General features: G+C 41.6%; 1 protein-coding gene across 2 annotated transcripts in view; it reads left to right on the top strand.

The window, feature by feature from the left end:
* Positions 1-21788, top strand: part of LOC124175038 — a 71433-nt gene that overhangs the window by 36791 nt on the left and 12854 nt on the right. For both annotated transcript variants that reach the window (XM_046554855.1, XM_046554854.1), the window contains exons 4-5: positions 1188-1359; positions 5306-5435. In XM_046554855.1, coding sequence (XP_046410811.1) covers positions 1188-1359; positions 5306-5435 — 302 coding nt within the window. The remainder of the gene's footprint in view (positions 1-1187; positions 1360-5305; positions 5436-21788) is intronic.

The following is a 21788-nucleotide window of genomic DNA, read 5'->3' as shown; positions in this document are numbered from 1 at the left end:
GATTTGTTGAAGCTTGGAATATCGTCTCGTACGCAAGGTCGTCGAGAATGTTTTATCAGTTTTGGCTAACTCTTATTTGATAGGTAAACCAAGCGGACTGGGTTTTTTTTTTCTCTCTTTCTGTTCTGTCACTGGAAGAACGTTATGTCCGTTCCAGATTCCGACTTCATTAATTAGCCGCGATTGGAAGGGGATATTTATTACCCCTGATTACTCACTGCTCGAGCTTGATGGAACTGTAAAAGGCATTAAAGTGTGCAACAAGTCGTATTATTTTCAAGCTGATTTGTTTTTTTAATCCATATGGAGTTTGACGGTTCGAACGGAGATTCTTAAAACGGGACTGTCCGTGGTTTGAAGAAATGTTGATTGTTAGCTTTTCTCAGAACCTGGATTTCGTCAAAGAAAAGGTCCTTTACCCAACGAGGTTCCATTTTACTCGTCGTGGCGTCATCGCAAGGAATTCTGTTTTTCAATTTTATTTACAAATTTCCGTAAACTGCCTGACACGCGTCATTCCAGTTAATCGGAGCACCATTACGGATGCAGTATCATTGTTTAGCTATTCAGTTAGAATTATCGGTATCGGATCGGCTTCGTAACTTTCAAATCAAGCTGTAACGACTGCATTTTAAACGTAACATCGTATCGGAAGAACGAGAAGTAATAAAGAAATGCCGAGAAGTGCAATTTCACTCACCGTCTCTGAGACGAAAGTCATTCCGAGTTGATCCGACGTGCACGACGTGCAGGGTCGAGGTTCTCCGACATTGGTTTCAACCGCACGAAATGACACTCGTCAATTTTCTCGTTGACGACGCGAAAAGCTTTATGGCGTGAGCAAAGTTTAATGGACTGCAAGCGCGTGGCGTGTGTTGGAAGGAAAAGGGAACCCGTTTCAAATGTGCCGCGTTGCCTCGACCTTGCTCCACTTAAACCAGTGCAGTAGCGAAAGAATCCGAAGCTGAACAAAGACCGTGTGTTGAACGTAACGCTTGTGCATTATATAATTAACGGAGAAGATTCTCGTGGCACGTTATAAGACTAGCTGATCATTGTACTGCGGCGATCGTAAAAAATTTTATATCGTACCTCGAGATTTGAAGATAGAATCTTCTTCCGAGTCCGATCTAATCGAGCTTTTGCCCATCGCCCCGTAATTATTGGAACAATGCTTTTGTCAACAGGATATTCGAAAGGATACGACACTACTTTGGAAATTCAAGCGAATCCATCCCAATGTCCTTCGTCCTGGGCTTTTACGTGAGTCTGGTCGTGAAGAGGTGGTGGGAGCAGTACAAACTTTTACCCTGGCCAGACAACCTGGCGCTTTTCATCAGCGCTGCTATTCCAGGAAACGTGAGTACACGCAATTTTCTTTTAAACACTGACAATCGTCATTGTTCTTCGCATCGGTTTTCCACTTTTCTCACCTCACCGTTTCCCCGACTGGCACACTCGTCGAAAGCTATGGAAATCGGAAGCCCTCCATCTGCGATTGGACGTAAAAAAAAACGAAGGAACAACATTTAACGAACATGCTTGCTTTCCTCTCTTTTCACTTGTCTCAAAGTTCGAAAATGGTGAAAAGTTTAAAGCCAAAGGTGCGGGTACTTGCGATCGCTCCGTGATTCCATATCTCCCGAGTTACGTACAGATGTGTAGAATCTATGCCAAGGTGGAATTTCTGTCTTATAGATGAAAGAGCGGTGTGATGCTTTGTTGTGTGGTGATGGGCGTCAGAATCAATGGCAGTGGATCCATTCGTTAGGCGTGGCACTTAGACACGCGTAAACGTGACGTCACTTGCCGCTTCTGGCACTTGACACTTGTCACCTGGGTTAACGACATCGAAAGGTGTCATGGCGATTTAACAGCTGTTCCAACGAAATGTGCAACACGGTTCGAAACCCCCGCATATCGCTCGATTTTAGATACAACATAGTCAAGACCTGGACGAGACTTCGGGTTTTCATTCCGCAACAGCTGTTTTCGAACCGGTTTCTGTTTTGGTCCCCACTCAATGGTCCCAACTATATAAACGAGAGTTGGCGTAATGGTAGAGTTCGATTATTTAATGCCATTACCAACGCGTCCACATTTACTTCTCCTCCTTGCTTACTTAATGCCCGATACAATTTACCCGTCAAGTTAATTGGACTGGCGATTGAATTCGCAGAAGCGACTCGTACTCATTATACTCCGATTTTTCATTCATCGTTTATTTCTGCGGTTTTGCTGCAGGCACGAATTCCCGGAGGAACTTGCTTAGACTAGATATGTTCGAATCTTGTTTAGATGAACCCTGAGAGTGGTTGGAGGCTGCCGCAAGAGATCAGTGACGAGTTCTTCAATAATTGCGTGAATTCACATCGATATTGATGAATGGACGTCGAAGGCATTCCTTTCGTTGGTAATTGATTCCGATCACTCGATATACGGGATGTCGACTCCCATCTCACTCGTACCCGTATCTCCAAGGCGAGAATTTTCACATGCAAGTCCAAAGAGAATTCACTTAACGATCACCGCGGTGCGATAAACGAACGCCTGGTCAGTAATTTGTGGATCAGATCATCGGAGAAGAAAGGCTGTTTCGTGAACAATGCGGCCGTCTTTTGTTGTAGAAAGTGACAGGATTCACGGACTAATTGGAAGTAACCTTTTTGCAAGAGAAACAGTTATTTTAGATTACTAAAAGCGCAATGACGAATTATAACGCGTATATATCTAACGAGGAAGGTAACCCAGATCGATCTCTGCGATTTCATTTCTTTTTTAATATGTTATAGTAGACTAAAAACTAAGCGACACGTCTTTTCCTTTTATCCGCCATTAAGCACTTTAAGGGGGTGAAACCACCATCCAAAGTGAGGCATGTCAATAGTCGATTTGGCAGTTTCACCCACAAGAACGTAATATTTTTCAACCAATCCATCTGGAAAAGTTTTTTCACAACGAGAAATGAAATATATAATTTTCTCAATTAAAAAATTAAAAGAAAAAAGAAATCTACCAAACTATAAGTAAAAATGTAACCCGCATCTCGATACGCAGAATACCAAAATCGAACTTCGAACGCGGTTGTGACGCAACGGTAACGGGATAGTCAGACTGTATAAAACTTCATCGTCATCGTTGTAATCATCACTGTTTTTTCTCCTCTATCTACACGACAGTTTTCCTAATTTTATTTTCTCTCGATTATACCCACGTGCTAGTTATTAATATTCAATAAAGCGATTGTCTCCTTAATTACCTCATCTACAAACGACGTATATCCATTATCCTGTTGCACAATATTGTGCACCACAACTAGACGTCTGTTAAACATTGTGCTCAATAACTATGTAATATCCCTGAATCCACGCCGTGCGCAGGTGGTTAATTTCTTGCACTAGTGATAAAATTTTTTTCGCTCTTTCGAACCGTTGGCGTCAATTATATCTACAACAACCACGTCACAGAGGCGTCGTGACGCGCGAATCGACGCCGCTACTTGTATCTTGCCGAATAGAACGCGTCGGCGTAGGGAAAGTCCTGCAAGAGTCGCGACCAGGAAACGTGATTCGAATCAGACCCGCTGCCACGAAATTAGTCTTGACACGCGACCAGTTCATTTTACTTTGCGCACTTCATCTGCCACGTGGTTGGAGCTCGCCCGACTCGCCAATTTTTCTTTTTTCTTTCCTTTTTTATTCCCTTTTTACATCACTTTTACTCGAGTTTTTGCGACAGTATAAACCTGAAACTCGATCGCGTTTCAACTCTTCTTATAATTCAAGGCATGAATTTTAGACACGGACAGTAACAATGTTACTGACTGTAGGAATCTTGTTTTTTGAAAAATGAATGTATTCGTCAGAAAATTTGATCATTTTATTCGAATTTTGTACGTAACAACTGATTTTAAAATATTTTCTACTCAAGTTTTCACTTTTATCAAAACTGTTCCGTGATTTTCATATGCTTGATATTTTTGCCATCAGGTTTTATGTCATGAAAATTTTTATGAGAAAATAAATGATGCATTATATTTGCTCAGCGAATCTAGTCGATTAATTCCGACCGAGCGCGTAAGCCGGAAAGTGAACTTACACATAAATCAATCTTTCACTTTCTGGCTTTTTTCCAGTTAGAATCCAGCTGAAAGAGAAATCGATATAAACCCGAGCTGTTCGAGCATTTGCGTTTCTACGAGTGTAATTTTAAAATCGGTGAGACAATAGCGAGAAAGGTGTTGATTACAGCGGTGCAGGGTTCAACATTCCGGTTGGAGGTCGTGAACCAAAGTCGATAAAGGTTCGTCCTGTCTTTTCAACTCGGAAAGCTGCGGAATCGAAAACAGGATTATAAACCTCGCGAAAGTATCCGTTTATTTTTATTTTCAATTTTTTAAAAACAATTTTCTTCCATCTTGGCTGAACAAGAAACAAGCGATAAAAAGTTGGTCATAAATACGTGTCCGAAAATGTCTGCAATAAATTCAACTCAGGATAAGAGATCTCTGCTCAGATCCGTTCATGGATACCAAGCAAGATTCACAGACTGCTTTGATATCAATTTTTATTCGTCTTTTGCCCCTTTTACATACCTGCTCAAAGCTTTAACGTTTCACCCAGAATCTCGACGTATTCACGAGTCCAATTGCGGTGATTATGAATCGGAGATTAAATTTTGTGTCGAAATCAGGATCTTCGGTGTTCACTCTGGTCTAACGATAAAGGAAGAAATGGGATTTCAAAGCACAAGTGAAATTGTCCAAAGACATGAATTATAGACTTTCTAATCCAGCAACGGACGACCTTGGTTACGTCCAAAGCCACTCTTGAACGCTGGACAAGACGCTTCTATGGATGGTGTTATTTTTTGGAGAGTGTAGATAGAATGAATTATACACAGGAGAAACGACGAAAGAGATGTAATAACGAGCGTGTCGAGTTTGCCCTGCAGCTTGAGAGACGGTGGGTTGCGTAAAAGTGAGTGTGTTGTTCATCGGTGGGCAGTAAGAGTTCACCGATCCGGCGAGAACTGGAAATGGTCGCCGGTCGTTACGTAAGAGAAATGTGCAGCTTCCTTATCCAAATGAGTTAACGAAGTTGGAGGTCAATGCCGCCGAATGATCGCCGAATGGTCTCGCGTTTTCTTCTTCTTCGACGAAATCGCAACTCCCAAGGGCTTGGAGTTTGCGACGAGTGGCAACACGCCGTCCCTCTTCCAAATTCCATCCATCTTCGACCAAAACAGCATGATTGATCACGTTTACCACGATCGTTACCGTTACTTCTCTTTACCGATGTTTCAGGATGAAAGGGGTCGGCTGATGCGTCGGAACATCGTCAGGTACGCGGTGCTCGCCTACGTCATCACGCTGCAACGAATCTCCTTGAGGGTTAAACGTCGCTTCCCAACGTTACAGCACATCGTAGATGTCGGTCAGTGAGTTGAGAATATCTAACACTTACCCGTAAATTGGTTTCCCCGAAATGGAGTCAGCTTGTCTTGGTTGCTGCAAGGTAAGTGTACCAGTTATTGACACGTTTAGACCCAATTACCGACCCTTTCAATTTTCAAAATTAAAACTGACCGCACAAATTGTGAATTTCTCGACGACTAAAATCAATTTCCAGAGGGTTAGACGGTACAAATTTATTTTTTGGTAATTTTGGAACTAAAGATCAAACAGATACAACCAAAAAAAGTTAATAATTGGGACAGGGTCAATGAATGGTACACTTACCTTAACGATTATTTAGCTCGAACGGTTAACGGATCAGTTTCCACGAAAGCTAAACGAGCGAAATTTTTCTATAAGTATTTCGTCTTGTTTGATCTATCAAATATCGATCTCTGATTTTTTGACACACGATCCAAGGTGATCAGGGGAACGGTAAAGGTAAAAAGTATCACAAGATGACCGTGACGTCAGTTTACGTCCGGTTCGAACTCACGGACGAAGGAAAATCCTACTGCAGCATTCTCTTTTCCTCCCTCACAGCTTTATGCTTCCTTGACTGAATAGTTAACAAGTATACTAATAATATCGCGATTCTGTGTCGGAGTATAGCGTACAGTGAATTGATGATTCAACGTCACCTTGCTAAAGGCTTTCCAACGAGCTGTTGCGCATTTTCATATACAACAGACTCTCTGTATGCTAATGGATAAATGGAGCTGTTCATATTTCTTTATTGAAAAATTGATTTGCACTCCACGTGTACAACATCGCAACACTTCGTCTTGTGTGATTTTTGTCGTAGAGGATAAAAAGAGCACCACCTTAAATTAACCATTTCAAATGGTCCAACACTTGTTGACCGTCCTTTGCGTGGTTTGTGAAAAATTCACGTGACATCGAAAAGTAGACCGTGTTTTGTGATCACCCTTATCCACTTTCGCGATCGTTTAAATGATTTTTTCAACGATCGTTAATGTCGGAGCAATATTGTGTCATATTGGTACATTGGTGATGTTAAAGTATGCATTCACCGTGAACAAAAGGGGGTTGACTCAGCTCCGATAACTGAATTTCGATAAAGTTGGGAAAGTATAAGATGACAAGGTCGAATCAAGGCTGTGAGTCCGATAGGCGGAGAGAGCGGTTTTAGACGGATGAAAAAGGATCGCACTGAGCGAGTGTTGCAACGTTGTTAGCGCTAGGCACGATTCAGTAGCAAAGCACGGTCTCCCGATAATTGCAGTTAGGCATCGTGGTTTCAGGTTATGGCAGCCTCAATGGCATTGAGGGTATGCATAGCGACTCGCGGAATGGCGTCGATTGCATTGTATCACGCGGTGAAACGTGACTTTGAGGAAAGTTCAGAAATACTGGTTCACCGTCTGCAGATGGACTGCGGACAGTGGATCATGTTTGTGCAGCGAAGTGTTCGTTGTCCGGGTCCAGTTGTCGTAAGAAAAAACAATAAAACAATAAAACAATAAAACAAAAGCAAAAACAAAAAGAAAAACAAACTTGTAGGTATACGAACAATTCGTTTGTAATGGCAGGAAGCGAAGTGTCGCGGAATGAGTCAACCTCGGAAAGATCACGTGCTTTTGCTACACGTTGTTTTATGCGACAATTTGAAATTCAATATACTTCGGTTACTGGGATCGATAGATGATTTAACGCCAATTAATCCGGTTGTCATTAACCACGAATGTCGAGCAACGCGTCAACTGGCGCGTGAACAAATCAATAAAACATGCTTTAGGCACGCAAAAAGTTTGCAGGTATGTTGGTAACAGAAGACGATGCGTTCGATGATTGTGCAACTGCGTGGCATGCTTAGGGAATCGAGCATATGGCTGCGTGCCTTCTTGAATAGTTCGAATATTTCAAATATTAGAACGGAGAAACATTTATTCGTTTCTTCGTCTAGCATCGTGAAACGATTTTATTGGCATGGAAATTTTACAACTTCGTCGAGTAAAACTCAATTACCTACCATGTTGAGATGAGTTTATTATCTTGCTTCGTACTTGTGTAAGACACTACAAAAACTTGTAGTTTTCTCATTTCTCAAGAAAATTGACGAAAAATACGTGAGCGAAGTGAAAGAGGATTGCGAGGAAAGAATAAAAAAACCCTGTTAGTAAATATATTTCAATGATATTTTCCGTGCGAAAAATATTTAAAATACCAAGCAAATGAGTTTTGTGGAAAATAACTTTCGGTAAAAGAAGAGAATAACAAGCTGGCTGTGCGAAAACGACCGGTATTCGAACACCTGCGGAAATTTCGCAGATCGAAGGAACTGAAATTTGATCGAAGATAAAAACTTTGTACAAATCATTGCCTTTGTTTTTATAAAACCATCATTAAGGGAGTGCTCTAGTCGATTTCGACGTTGTATCTCTAAATATCGAAGTCCGCGTACCTTAAACGCGAAAAATGTTTCAACAGCCTCATTCTATACGCAATTCTGAATAAAAACACTCCAGTGCATTTTCATTTGCCCCAGAAATAAAGAAATGACACGGATTCTACGAAATGGGAACAGTAAATTCGTAGAATTCATGCCACTTCTTCATTTCTGCGTCAAATGAAAATGGATTTGAGTGTTTTTGTTCAGAATTGCGCATAGAATGGGGCTATTGGACACTTTTCGCGTTTGCGATACGTGGACTTCGATATTTGGATATATATATATATATATATACGTCAACTTCGAAATCAACCAAAGCATCTGTGATAAATCCGAAATGAGATTCAATAAGCTTAAACTTTCGTTCGTTTGAGGAGTTCGTGGTTTTCCACGTAACTCGTCAACTCATCCATCAAACGAACGTCGACATGTTCGCGACAGGCCGAGTCTTGGCAAAAGTTTATTGTTTTCACGAAGCAATTCCCGTTTATCAAAAGTTCCGCGATTCGTTATTCGCGATCTGCGATCGAGCTGCATGACAATGTACGCCGGTTCAGCCGGGTGATAGGAACGTGCGTATAGATACGAAGTCGAATCGACGCTCAGAATGCGAAGCACCTTTATACGCGACCAGCTTATAGGCTATCGACACTGCGCCTGAGTAGAAAGTAAAAAATGTCAGTAAATAGTGCGCACAGAAATAGACCGTCTCAATTGCATGCGAGCAGAGCTGTCCGACGTGAAGAGTAATTTTCTCCTACCCCAGTCATTTCAACTGGCGCCCCTCGACGTCGAGGAAACGCCCGAGGATCTCGAACGGTTTACTGGGCGTCGCTCGCTTCGCGACGCTTCGGCGCCGGCGCCGTGGCGTCTTTTCGTTCTATTCGTCCTTTTTCGCGGGCAGCGCGTGCGCCGATTTATGTATAGCTCTGCGCACACTCGAGGGTGCGAACAACCTGCCGATGCGATAAATTCAACGACGATGAGCCGGTAACGAGCTCTTACACTACCAATCAACGAAATTATTCCACTACACGTCGAGATTCATTTTTTGAGGTGATCGAGACCGCGGCAAGGTTCCACTTTTATCAGGAGTTGTTGTTTTAGAAATTATGGAAGGTGAAATCGGATCGAGATAATTGTGTGATCTTCTGATAGAAAAGAATAAGATCATTTTCAAGATTCGTTATTAAAAATTGAAAACAATGAAATTCGTATTTTACGCCTATGACTGTTCGATTCTGTACTTGGACTTTTCTCAGACTCTGAAACTCAATACGCACTGGCGATCAGATTTGTTTTGGAATTTTTTTTCTTCTAGATCTAAGAAGACGCCCGAAAGAAAATAAAAACTAATTTTTGATATTGTTTGGTAAAGGTTCGAATTTGTCATTGTTTTTTGGCTGAATCATTAATTCCGAAAATTATCCTGAGGCTCAAGGAATTGAGAGATCGTCGTAAAAAAGAATCAGACCAATATCTATCCGATTGTATCTCGAAATGTTGCATCAAAGTGCCAGAAGATCTAAGTTTTTTGGAATATGAATCTCAAATCAATCCGTTAATCAGAGAAGGAATTAAAAATTTTATAAAATTTGAAACAATCTAATTTCCACGAAGCACTGTTTTAATGAATATCTTATATTCTGGAACGTTGGGCGGATAGTTTTTGTTTTGTCAATTGTTTAAATATCCTTTGGTTTCCATCACGAATTTTTTATAAGGAATAAAAACAACACGCTAAACATTATTCGGGTTACTTTTATAATTTCTCTGGGATTTTTCATTAACATCCACATTTCTTTTTATTCCCCTGCAATATTTCACGTCTACTTATAACGACTTAGAAACCGGTTTCATCCTGCGGTTGGTTCAGCGTACAAATAACTGCGAGAAATGGCGAAAACATTTCGGCGAAAGCTTGAACACGTTGGACGAAATCATAATCTGCACATTTCTTGCGACCCGCAGTCCAATGACCATTCATGAATTCTCTTTTCGCAGGCCTTTCGAAGTTACCAAAAAGCTTAATTACTCGCTTGTTACACAAAGAATTAATGGCGCCGCTTATATTTATCAGAAGTATCACGTCCCCTGGACTAGAGCCGGGATGAAAGCGTGTTACGCTGTGTAGAATATCTATCGCGGATTTTTTTTTTTAGCCATGTGGCGCCAGGAACGTGCAAGTAACGAGACTCTTGTAGGATCTGTCCGACGATGAGGCTGTAAATAGAAATAATGGAAATTGCTGAGGGCTGTTAAGCCCCACTTTTCGGTTCTCGTGAGGCGAAAAAATGCTAACTACCATATATCAGGTTTATTGCTTCTTTTGTATTCTCGTGCAGCGGATAAAATATACGATACGTTGAATAAAATCGTAAGCTGAGACAAAAATTTCGACGCTTGTCTTCTCTTCTCTCATATTGCGAGCTACACTTTCAAATTGTATGAGAAAATAAATGATCTTCAAGATTTGACGAGTCCGTTTTAATATCTTTGAGCGAATTGAATATTTTCAAAAATCTATCAGTCAGACGAATCTTCCCTCATCAGGAATTTTGACCCCCCGTACGATAAATGTAACTAACAAAATTTTTCTCTCCCATCATCGTGAATTGCTACAACGATTTCAGAAGAGAATCTCGCGATCATATTCAAAGTCATTAAAATTTCACCTGTCACTTTCTTTTTCGAGTAATTAAGGGCAACTGGAGGAATGTTTTTTATAAGAGGCGTCGTTTTCATTGAGACGCGATAAAATATCGCACGCATACCGTCGTCTGTGTAAATAAATTATAGGAAAGTTTGAAAAAAATCAATCATCAAGCACCATGGGTACGATGATGGCCTTGACTCAATTACTTGCCCACGCGATCTGCTCGAGTCTTGTTAAAAAAATTTCCCCAGGAATAATCAACCTGCAGGTGTAGGTTATTCGATATTATTTGGTTGTTTTAGGAACGACGCTGATTATACCGGTGCATGAAAATTCTCGACGTATCTGGAATATCCTGAATTATAAACATACGTGATACCATATGGAGAAATGTTAATTAGCGCAAAGTTGTACAGTATTTAACTTGCACCGAAGCGGATGCCATTGCGTGTTGTAGGCTATATTAAGATGAAATTGTTCCCGAGTTTCTCTTTGATTATTCGAAATAGTTGGCCTGAGGAGCCGGTATCGCGGGTGCCTCCTCCTTGCAAGAAAGTAATTACCGAGGATCTATTTTCAGCTCGTCTCTTTCCATCTCGCGTGATCGAAGAGCGTTGAACAGTTAGATCGGCTCACGGATGGCGCCCGATCAGATTCTGGGTCACATATTTCGGTTCATTTTTCAACGCAAGCCATATAACTCGGGCCAAAAAAGGAGCATCGTCGTTTTAACTCCTGCCAAGAGAGTCGATCCGGGGGCCCGGATTTTTCCCCGTTGTAAAAAAAAAAGAAACAAAAAATGAAAGAAAGGAAAAAATCACGCCTTGGCTGCAGGTCTTCGATTCAATTATATCGTGTTTACAGCCGGGCAAATATTTGCTCGAAACTTCGAGGCGTTTCGTACCTGATCGAGAACCGTAATGCCAAATTAAGATTTTCGTACACTTGGCCATTTCTCTGACATTAGAATTTGACTATCGAATGCGAAAGTCGCCCGTCTATCGGTATCGGCACATGTGCCGGCGATCCATTTAATTGGTAATTTTCAAACGTCTCGATGCAGTAATTCGGGGCTTTTAAGTATGCCCAACGAGGCACCAAACGATTAGCCCAACAGTTGAGAGCTTCGCCTACAATGTTGTACGTACACTCGGCGACATTGATAAACAGAACATGTTTTGGCTCGGGGATTAGAATAACGTTAAGTAAGAGTATATAAGTGGGCGACACTTACGCGCGTTAGTTGGTCAAAATTTAAAACGAATACAAGGCTGATTTTTTGATTTTTTTTTTCTTTGCACAAGAATTCGCCCCCTTCCTAAAAAAAAAAAAAAAAAAAACAATCAATTTTTACAAATGCGCGATCACGAATTTATGAGCCGAAATCGATTTGTCGCAAATATATGAATAAATGTTTTGTCAACCTTGCGTCGACTGTGAAAACACGTGCTTTTGGTACGCAGCTTGTAACATTATATATGCAGAAAGTCTGCGGCACAATACTTGCGGAGCGTCTAGGGGTCAGGTTTTGAATACGTCGCGACAAACGCTTAAAACTTGTGTGCCTAATTATCCATTGGCTCGTTTGATCTGCTGTATATGTTGGAAAATATAGGTGTAATTTTGTCGAACGAATACCGAGCACAAAGTCACCGTATAAGCGCCGGTTTTCATCTTCAACGTCTGCAATGGTTTCTTTTTCTTTTCTTTTATCCTCTGTTGTTTGTCAAGTCGGTACAGCTGACTTCCGGAATTTTCCTACACCGAGTTTCTCCGGTATTCAGGTGTGAAAAGACCGACTGCGAGTCGTTGTGGGTGGAAGGTGGAAGCGACATCGCAGCCAAGGTCCTGAGTGTCCACATTAGAAATTGGCTTGCCGGCCTCGGTACTGATTAAGAAACATATCACCCGCGTAATTAGAAGCGGCCGATTTAAAATCGCTCGGTGCGTTTGGATGGCGGTGATGCGCGTTGGGTACAAATTGCTGGACACAGGTTCGCCACTCTGTTCACAAAGGAGAAAATAGCTGGCAAATTCCATCGCCGATTTGATCGGGCATCCATATATTTTTACCCTTTCATCGTTTCACTGCACGGAAAGTCAAGCCTCAAGATTTGCCTTTGGTAAATCTCAAAAGAAACCGAGTAAACGGTGTTCCGGTAATGTAGGTAAAGACACTGGACAGTGTAGGACGAAAAAGGTGCAGTTGTGTCGATGCATCATCGTTGTGACTGGGAATTAAAATGAGTTTAGAATTAGGATAAAAACTGGATCGACGTTCTAATATATTGTAACAAAGGGCAATCTAGGAATTGCGTCTAAAGGAATGAATGGATTATTCGTGCATTCGTAACGAGCAAACGTCGAGTCGAAGAAGTCTCACAGTAAAGAAAAATGTGTGAAAAAGTGGATGTATTTGGAATCGAAGTGCTCCTGTTGAAGTGTTTGGAGTATTCGTTTGTAGTCAAATGATTAAACATTTGATGACTGAGTATTATGTCGGCATAAGAGGTGTGAACATCACTTTGTTACAACATTATTCCCGATCGTTTCAAGAGGTTCGTCCAGTGCTTGAATGCACCTGCGGGATAACCTTGCTGCCGTTCCAATTGCCCAATCTTATAATCAAACGCGGTGGATGATGTGGGAAGATGTGTGTTTCCAAATGTCCAAAAGTGTTGCTTCAATCTCGTTGACACGATGAGAAATCCCATGGTGAAGAGTCCAAAAAACTCGAGTCCGGTAGACTCGTGCAGTGAAACGACAATGGAACGGCGTGACATAAATCATCTTCTTGGGCTCGGCATCTTGCCCCGCCTCGTGCTTCGTGTCTAATAAAGGATTTGGGCGCGGCGTGACAGCGTCTGGAATATAACGTGAACGACTGTGTATGGTTCGAAGAATTTCGGTTCCGAACCGCACAGTGGATGCAAATTTTTTCCACCGACCCCTCGCGACCTCGAAAAGTTTTACGCAAATAACCGCGTTTCGGCGAAATATACACGAATGCTTCGATTGAATGTAATTATATCCATAGTACGGGCTGGATCAGCATCACCCTTCGTCTCGAGGTCGACCGTTGTTCCAAACCAGAATCCGCACAGCGCACAATTTCATTACGCTATGCGTAAATGCTTGGCTGTTGCGGAAGTCGATTGGTTCAATCGCTTTCTCATTTAGCATCCTCAAAGGTGACGCTTGGAAATGGACGTCTTCCAACCTGCACATCCGTAAAGATTACATCGTACTGTGAACCAGATTTCATGTCTTGTAATTCCTACCAAAAGATGATTCGACGCTGACAGTATCGGTACACTTTTGGATGTGCCCTTCAGCTCGGAATTCGACAATACGTCTGCAGTGTGTGTTTCAAGTTGGATCACACGATTCATTCAACACAAGTTACGAAAGTTCCGATACTCTTAAGTGATACCTTTGCGTCTTGGTCCAGTCGTAAATCAGAGGCGAAGGTTACGTGTATTCGTGAATTTAGCCACAGGCAACCATATCGCATGATCTTGTCCCGACGATTAAAATCACAATAATTTATTCCCATTCGAACAATGATGGAACGACTGTATAATTTAGTTCAGTCTCTTCGTCACTTCGTTCTATATACTCAAGGTAATAGCTTCAGTGCAGGAATGCCACCTAACATGAAAGGTGTTCCTAATCCATTTCATGGTGCGGAACATCAGAAGACCAATTTCTTGCCCGCACTGCAGGCTGTTTTCCTGCAACATGGAAGGTGTTTCTAATCCATTTCACGGTCTGGAACATCGGAAGACCCATTTCATGTTTCGCTCTTTGGAATCAACTTGTAATTCGGTGTATCATACCTACCAGAAATACATATCGCGTCGTACCAGCGTACTCTGTTCGGACATTCGCATCACGTCACGTCGAGTAAGACTTGGACTCGAGTTTTTCTAGCCTGTCGATGATCGGCCTTGCCGAGGGGGACCGTAGCGCCGATTTTACATTTCCAGCGGTTCGGGCACTTCTCAGGATTTCATCTCCCTGCTCGGTCCCGTGGCTCAGAGAACGCGTTCATCGCCCTGCATCGTTCCTCCCCTGCCCACCCGAAGGCGGACCGAAGGACTGGTTCTCTTCGAAATGCTTTTCGATGTGCTACACCGGGATCGTGGTGAGTTTATTTTTAACTCCACGACGACCTTGCCACGCGGGCAAGGATCCCTCCGTCTATTGACCCAGGATCCCCACGGTGGTAAACCGGACCGAAGATAACACGCCTCTGTATACAACGATTATACACCTCTGTGTGTGCAGGCGCACGAGCCTTATACGTGCCTCCAGCCCATCTTCCTTACTCGCCTCTCCGCTCCAGGTAAACACGTCTCATTCTGGAGGAGATGATGGAAGGCGGTTTTTATGGTACAGTAATAATTCAGCGTGTGAAGGCTGCCTACACGCGATGCTGCGGGGTTTCATCGATAATGCATTCTTTGTATTTAGAATTTTTAAGTTTTACCGTCTCCTTCGTTCGCTGGAATTTCATTCCTACCGACGGTTCGTTCATTTTTGATCGTTGGTTGGCAATTGACAGAAGTACTGCGGGTTATTCTCGAGAGCAAATATCATCGATGTTCTGCACAATTCGATAATTGGTTATCACTGTGTACAGGATTGTAAGAATGTATCCAATGTTTATCCTTAGCTGTGCACTGAATCAATTTCTTATGGTGTCAGTCTATCCTAGCTTCGAAATTTTTATTCCCTTTTTTCAACCGAGAAGCATATGATCGAAGATTTGATTGGCTTTTGGGAATGTTACCGAAGACTTTATGTTTGAAATTATCGTTTTCATACCTTGTTTTATGTAATTGGGAATCGGCTATGAACAACACGTAGGTATTCAAATTATTTAATATGCAAGGATGATCGTAGCGATGACGATGAAGAAAGTAAATCGAACACGTACGTTGAACGGAATCGAGAAATTCATGACGCCTCCGTTGATTTAGCGTGAATGAAAGCTCGTTGGCCTCAGATACGTGTGTACGCGCATTGTCAGATGTTGAAACTAGGAGCTAATTGCAAGTTCAAATTGCATTAAGCAATACAATGCACGGACGTTCTAATAGACTCGGAGACAAGCGGTGTCAGTAATCTTCAACCTCTGTCCGTCTCTCTCGTTTCCCTGTGCATCACGACGCTTCTTTAACAATTAGCGAACGAATGTATCGGCAGCTCCTTTCTTCCGCATTTACGTAGCTGTACTCACGGAAGAAACATCAACCTGTGCAAAATGAACATTTTACCGTGCGTTAAATAATAACGACAAACAAATCGGCATGCGTGTACAATCGTGACCGATAAACTCTGCCGTAATAAAGATTCCAAGTATAAGATTACAACGCGTTATTTATTCCTTGACAAACATGTGACGCTTTGCGCACAGCTTACGAGGCATTTATCACGTGATAATTAAATTGCACAACTGTGCGCACAGTTCGAGAGCCCTTAAAATTGCCCGTTTGAGTTTCTGGTTTGAACGATGTGACTAAATTTCGCTGAACGAAATCTGAAATCTGAACCTCGGAAATAGTATCGTTAATATTTTCAGACCGTTTTTGATTAAAATTTTGGTCGGGTCCTCCCTTAATAACAGCAGCCGATTAGAACAATCGAAAAGCAATTTTCACACGAATTACGAGACGTGTTAAAATTTAAAAGCGAGGAATAACTGATAATGAGTTTGAACGTGTCGCGATTATTATACTGGCATGCGGACCACTGAGAAATACCAAATAAACAGACAGAAGAAACTCCGCGAAAGAAGAGAAAGAAGAAACGAGAAGAAAAATAAAAAATAAAAATGAAAATCCTTCAAGAGACGCGTAGACGCGATGCCTCGGCGCCGATCTCCCGGTGATCGCATCCTACTGATCTCGATCCGGAGCCACTTGAAGCCTGAACGTGAAAAGAAACCAGTCAGGAATCTTTCACAGAGCCGAGGTGGTGCAGGTGACAAGAAGCTACTCGGAGAAGGATAAGAATCACGCTTTGTTAGGATACCGAGCGCAAATCTTGGCAGGGACATGAATACCGGGGTCAAAATGATTCTTCACCGCAAAATCCATACGAAAATGATTAAAAATAATCTGATTTGATTGAAGATAAATTATGAAATATTGTAAAATCGTTCATTCATTATTTTTTTTTCACTGAAAGAGTGAGTTTTTTTCATCGCGCGGTATCTCCATATTTTATTTTCTCAAATATCCGTGTCTTGAGAGTTACTGACAATGAGTCAATTTTCAGCTCACCATGTTGAAAATTCAATGAGTTGTTTTCTGAATTTCTTTTTCATATTCAAAATTTCCTGCTGCTAAAAACAATTAAATTGCCTTGAAATGTCATATTTAAAGTGTGGGACAGAATTTTTTCAAGTTATTTCAAACATCATCTCGGTTTCTACGCAATGCACTCGATGCAGTCTTCGTTACTTGCGATTCACACCCTAGAGGCGTAAAAATTCGTCATTTGTTTTGCGAGGTGAGATCGCAGAATGTCGTTGAGAATGATTCAGAGCAAGGTTGAGGAAGAGAAGGTACAACTGTCGGCTTTTAGCTCGTAGATCGTAGATTTCTTCCTCCGGTTTCTGAACGACTTCCTGAATGTCGTTGCCGATAGGCGCCGGCGCCACCCAGTCGTTTTCATTTTGTCCAGTTATTTATAGGTGCGGTGTATAAAAGATGGGCTTATAATTGCCGAGTAATCAAAGAACCACGAGTTGTAAAGGTACCGGAGCTCTAAGCGTACCCACCGTTGCTGCTAATTGGAAAATACTTGTGGTATCGGGACTCGGTGCTGGTTGGCTTGGACTGTCATGACTTCGCACAGTTTATGACCTGAGACCACAGTCATGCGCCATAGGCTTGATATTGACATTGAAATTGCAGGTTTGAAGTGACTTAAAAGTTTTTCATTGTTATTTCGAAACGACGAGAATGTTTTTCCATTCTTACTTTCAAGTTACACGTATAATACGCATACATTACACACGGTTGACCTTGACCGAAAGGCAATTCAGCTAAACATTTACAGCTTGTGAACAAATGTACGTACGCATCTCTTCGCGTTGAAGACATAAATTACTCTCCTCTGACTCAGTGTGTATATATATATGCATTATTAATGACACGTTCATATCCGCCATTAAACAAACCTCCGAAGATGATGAGACACGGCATATATGCGTATGGACATGCCAAATATCGTTGCATGGAATTCAACGTTCCGTGCGGTTTCCTTTTTTCATTTTTCAGAGCGTGACTTGTTACGGTTGTAACAATATTTTTCAAAACAACACTATTGTACAGTTCAACAGCGCGCGACCGTTTTTTCCTTCTTTTTTAATTTTTCTTCCCTCACGGGCTCTCCGATTGACGTAGATACGCGAAAGAGCTTTTACCCGTTGCTCATCGGTCCGATAATGACAAGCGTAAAAGTTTATCTCGACGAACGTCAGCCTTTTGTCTCCGACATTATTCCGAGACACGTACCTTGCATTGATTTATGCCAGTGTAAGAATACCTCCGGAATTTTTTCGCAAACGCTTCGGTGTCTGAACTCTACGTGAGGTGTCAATAACACCAAGCGCAAACTGTGCTACTACTCCGTTACTCGTCCAGGTCTTCTCTACTACGATTTATCGCTGTTTCTCTAACGGAAGAAGATGCGAATACGTAGCTAGCCGCAAGCTATCAGTAGACTTCGACTTACGATCGTCTGGTCCAACAGTCTATCGTCGCAACTCCTCGGACTTCCGGTCATAAAACATGAGCTTTGAACGTATATTCTTACGTTTGTTTTTAGCACTGTTTGATCATCAATGATGAAGTGAATTCGTAAGGAACATTGGGAACCAGAGTGGGTCATTAACGAGTACAAAACGTTTCGCAATGCGGTTGATCGGCTATAATATGATTGAAATTTACGAATGCTCGGCACACTCGAAGGGCTTGGCTAAGGTTGCAATCGAGGGGAAATCCTTCGACGATCGGGCACGAAAAGCAGTCAACCTCACACGACACTGTAATTCACATGTATTTCTCTATCTCGCCGCGTATGATCGATTGTGTAATTATTCTTTATTTGGGACAAGTTACATATCACTGGCTCACATCGGAGCGAAACGAAACTTCGTTGCGATATTACCGCAGCTTAATTTGCGTCGGTCATACTTGGTGTCCCTAATTTTTATACACAAGCTCAAAAATATATGCCATATCGTTTCGTCGTACGAGAAATTTGATATTTCTATCAAACGTTGCGATTCTAGAAACTAATTAATAATTGCACAAGCAGAAACTTGACATTTGCTCTGCGCGGTATTTCCAACAGCTTCGTGTGTGTGTGTGTGTGTCTGTGGGTAAAACGATGACAGGTATAAAATTTTTTTTCTCAAGTCATCACCCTATTAAAGTTGTTGCAAAATCAATTCTCCGTTCGCATTGTACGTTATTTTTGCTCGGTGGTAAAAAAACGAAGACGGGGTCGAGTGCTTGTCTACGTATACATACATTACACGTGATTTGCATTGACGCAGATTTGTCCATATATGCTCCATGCGTAGGTAATACACCATTTGCATCATATCATCTCGAGGTGATTTCATTCGTCTCTAATTCTCTGATCGCGTCCTGAGCTACAATTTAGAGCTACGAAAATTTGGATTTTTTAAAGCTGCGACGGAATAATTTCATGATCTCGAGTGACTTGGATATGGAGGCTGTGCTTTCCTGTCGCGGATATTCTCACAGATAGTTGTGTCCGAGTGCAGTTTCCGAGTATTTCAGGTTCTCGGTAATGCCTCGCAAGAAGAATTCACATTTTAAGCCTGGGGTTTTTCCCCCTCCCGCTTCCTCCCCCCTGACCGTCTTCTTTGCAAAGAAATTTTCAATAGATTTCCAAGACTCGTTCGTTACACCGTCATGGTCAACGGTACAGAGACGAGAGTCTTGTACCCTTGCGCCTTTATCCGCCGGTCAAACCTGTACCTGACTAACGATAAACTTTGTCACTGGACTCGAGCCGAAGGTCTTGTCAGGTAGAAGAAAGTCGGCATTAACCAACGGGGAGGAAATATTTCTACGTCGCTCTTCAACCGGCAAATTCTACCGCGCTTAGTCGAATTCCGATCAGTGATCCCGGAGTGATCGGTAGCCGTAAATTAAAACTGATCGAGGTGGACTGCGATCTGATCAGATTATATTATCCTCTCGCTTCTTCGATGGGGAAAAAATTTGGCAGTCGATTTTCAGCGTGAAAAAATTCCCACAAACTTTGGATTAGAGTTTAAAAATGAAGAGGAGAATCCAAAAATTTTTTTCGGGCTGAAACTCGCACTTACAGTATTTTTTGATTCTACATTTCAAATATCGAATACCACATTCTTGGACGATCTACGTTAAACGAAAGAAAATTTTCAAGGATTTACTCGGCAGAAATTGTCGCGTGTCTGTCAAAAGATTGCCAATCGATGTATTGCGGATAAACGAAACTGCGGAAATGTCTTTCCTTGACTCCGTTGACCGTTGCATGATATTTATATACCGTTACGAAAAGTTTATACAACGTTTAGTTGGCAATCGAATGTTTGCACAGTCTCACTTTCTACAAGCTAATTTTATCATAGTGTCGGCGTAGAAAAATTTCAATTAGACTAATTAACCGGCGCATCTTGTTATGGTGATTTTCTACCGCTGCCAGAACGGCGTGTCACCATCGTTTCCAATTCCATAAGAAGACAGATGTAAATGCTTGATCTAGTTTCTTGCAGAGTTGGCGCACGATTCGTTGCTACACGCGCAAAGAGAACTCCGACCACGTTTTATTCCGATCGGGAGAATTGCGACAAGCCGCGTTATCGGTGAACATATAAGAAACAAGAAACGCGATGGGGGAAAATCCTCGAAAAAAGAAACAGTAACTGTTATACATGCCTTGGCAAGAAATTTGAATCGTGTGTAACAAACTTTGTACATACCAAGGAATGAGAATAATAAGTAAGTGACATTGTTAGTGTTGTAAATTTTTATTTGCGATAGAATTCTCTATGGGAGATATTTATAAATTCATAAACATTGGCTCGTATTCTACTTCGCCGTTCGCTTCGTCGGTTTTTACTTTCTCGATTTTTCGCAACCAATTTTCATGGTTCGGAACGCTTTTTATTGTGATATGAAAAACATAGCGTTGCGCAAATGTTCTAATGTTCAAATCGAATATTCCTAGGAGTTCGCGTTCGAAATCGCAGAATTTATAAAACTCCCTCACGATGTAACGTCGTGGTTATTACTAATTCCCATTTACGCACATAATGGATTCTCCAAACGAGTTTGCGGTTATAAGTATCTATGCAAAGAAGCAACAAGGAACAAGCCTACGAGTGTTTTTCCTACAAATGTACAGTCGTTTTTTCTTCTTGTTATTTTTCAATCAGTTCCAGTCTGCTAGCAACGCGACGAACATTGCCAAGACGCATTCACGACTGATAAATAAACACTTGCTAAGAGATTTTGGCAAATTGGTAATGGCTCACTATACATAGTGGAAAAATTACACAAGACGTGTCGTGGCGCCAAAATATATGAAAAATATTCCAGATCTGTAATATCTTCGTCTGGCATATCTGTGGATGAATATGCGATACTGTACGAGCCATATCAGCCGGTGTAACGAGTTCCAGGAGCTAATTAGTTTAGAAATTGATTAAGGAACGTCGGAGTGGCGAAACAAAATAAAGCTCCTGGAAATTGGGAAATTTCGACAGAAAATAATCTCGGATAAAATTCTTTATTTTACATTTTACACGCGGCAGAGTTTCAAGCCAAAGTTCGACGGTTGGGTTATGCAGATTTTTCAGTTCTTCATTATCTCCGATCCTCGAGTCTCTCAAGCTGTTTGATAAACGTCAAATGTAGTCACCGACGGTGCGATTGTTTTACAGCGAATAAAGAAACGTGGTAATTGCGAGGAATGAAGCTGTTGTATCAGAGTGACAATAAAGTGGGTATAATTACAGAAACGATCGAGGTACATCGCGGTTCGTTTTCCACACCTGAATAACAACGTCGCGTGCAGTCGTAGACCGAAGCAGCAATGCTGCTGCAAGTACAAATCGGCATCGGCACGATGCTCCAACATGTGGATAGTTTAGGATACCCACATAACACGGTGTGCTGGAGCTTTTCGTTTTTTTACAATTGGATAGAAATCAAGAGTAATTTATGCGC

Source organism: Neodiprion fabricii, chromosome 2 (genome assembly GCF_021155785.1).
Source record: "Neodiprion fabricii isolate iyNeoFabr1 chromosome 2, iyNeoFabr1.1, whole genome shotgun sequence".
Taxonomy (NCBI): domain Eukaryota; kingdom Metazoa; phylum Arthropoda; class Insecta; order Hymenoptera; family Diprionidae; genus Neodiprion; species Neodiprion fabricii.
The sequence above is the reverse complement of the archived record's forward strand: the minus strand, read 5'-3'. Positions and strand labels throughout refer to the sequence as shown.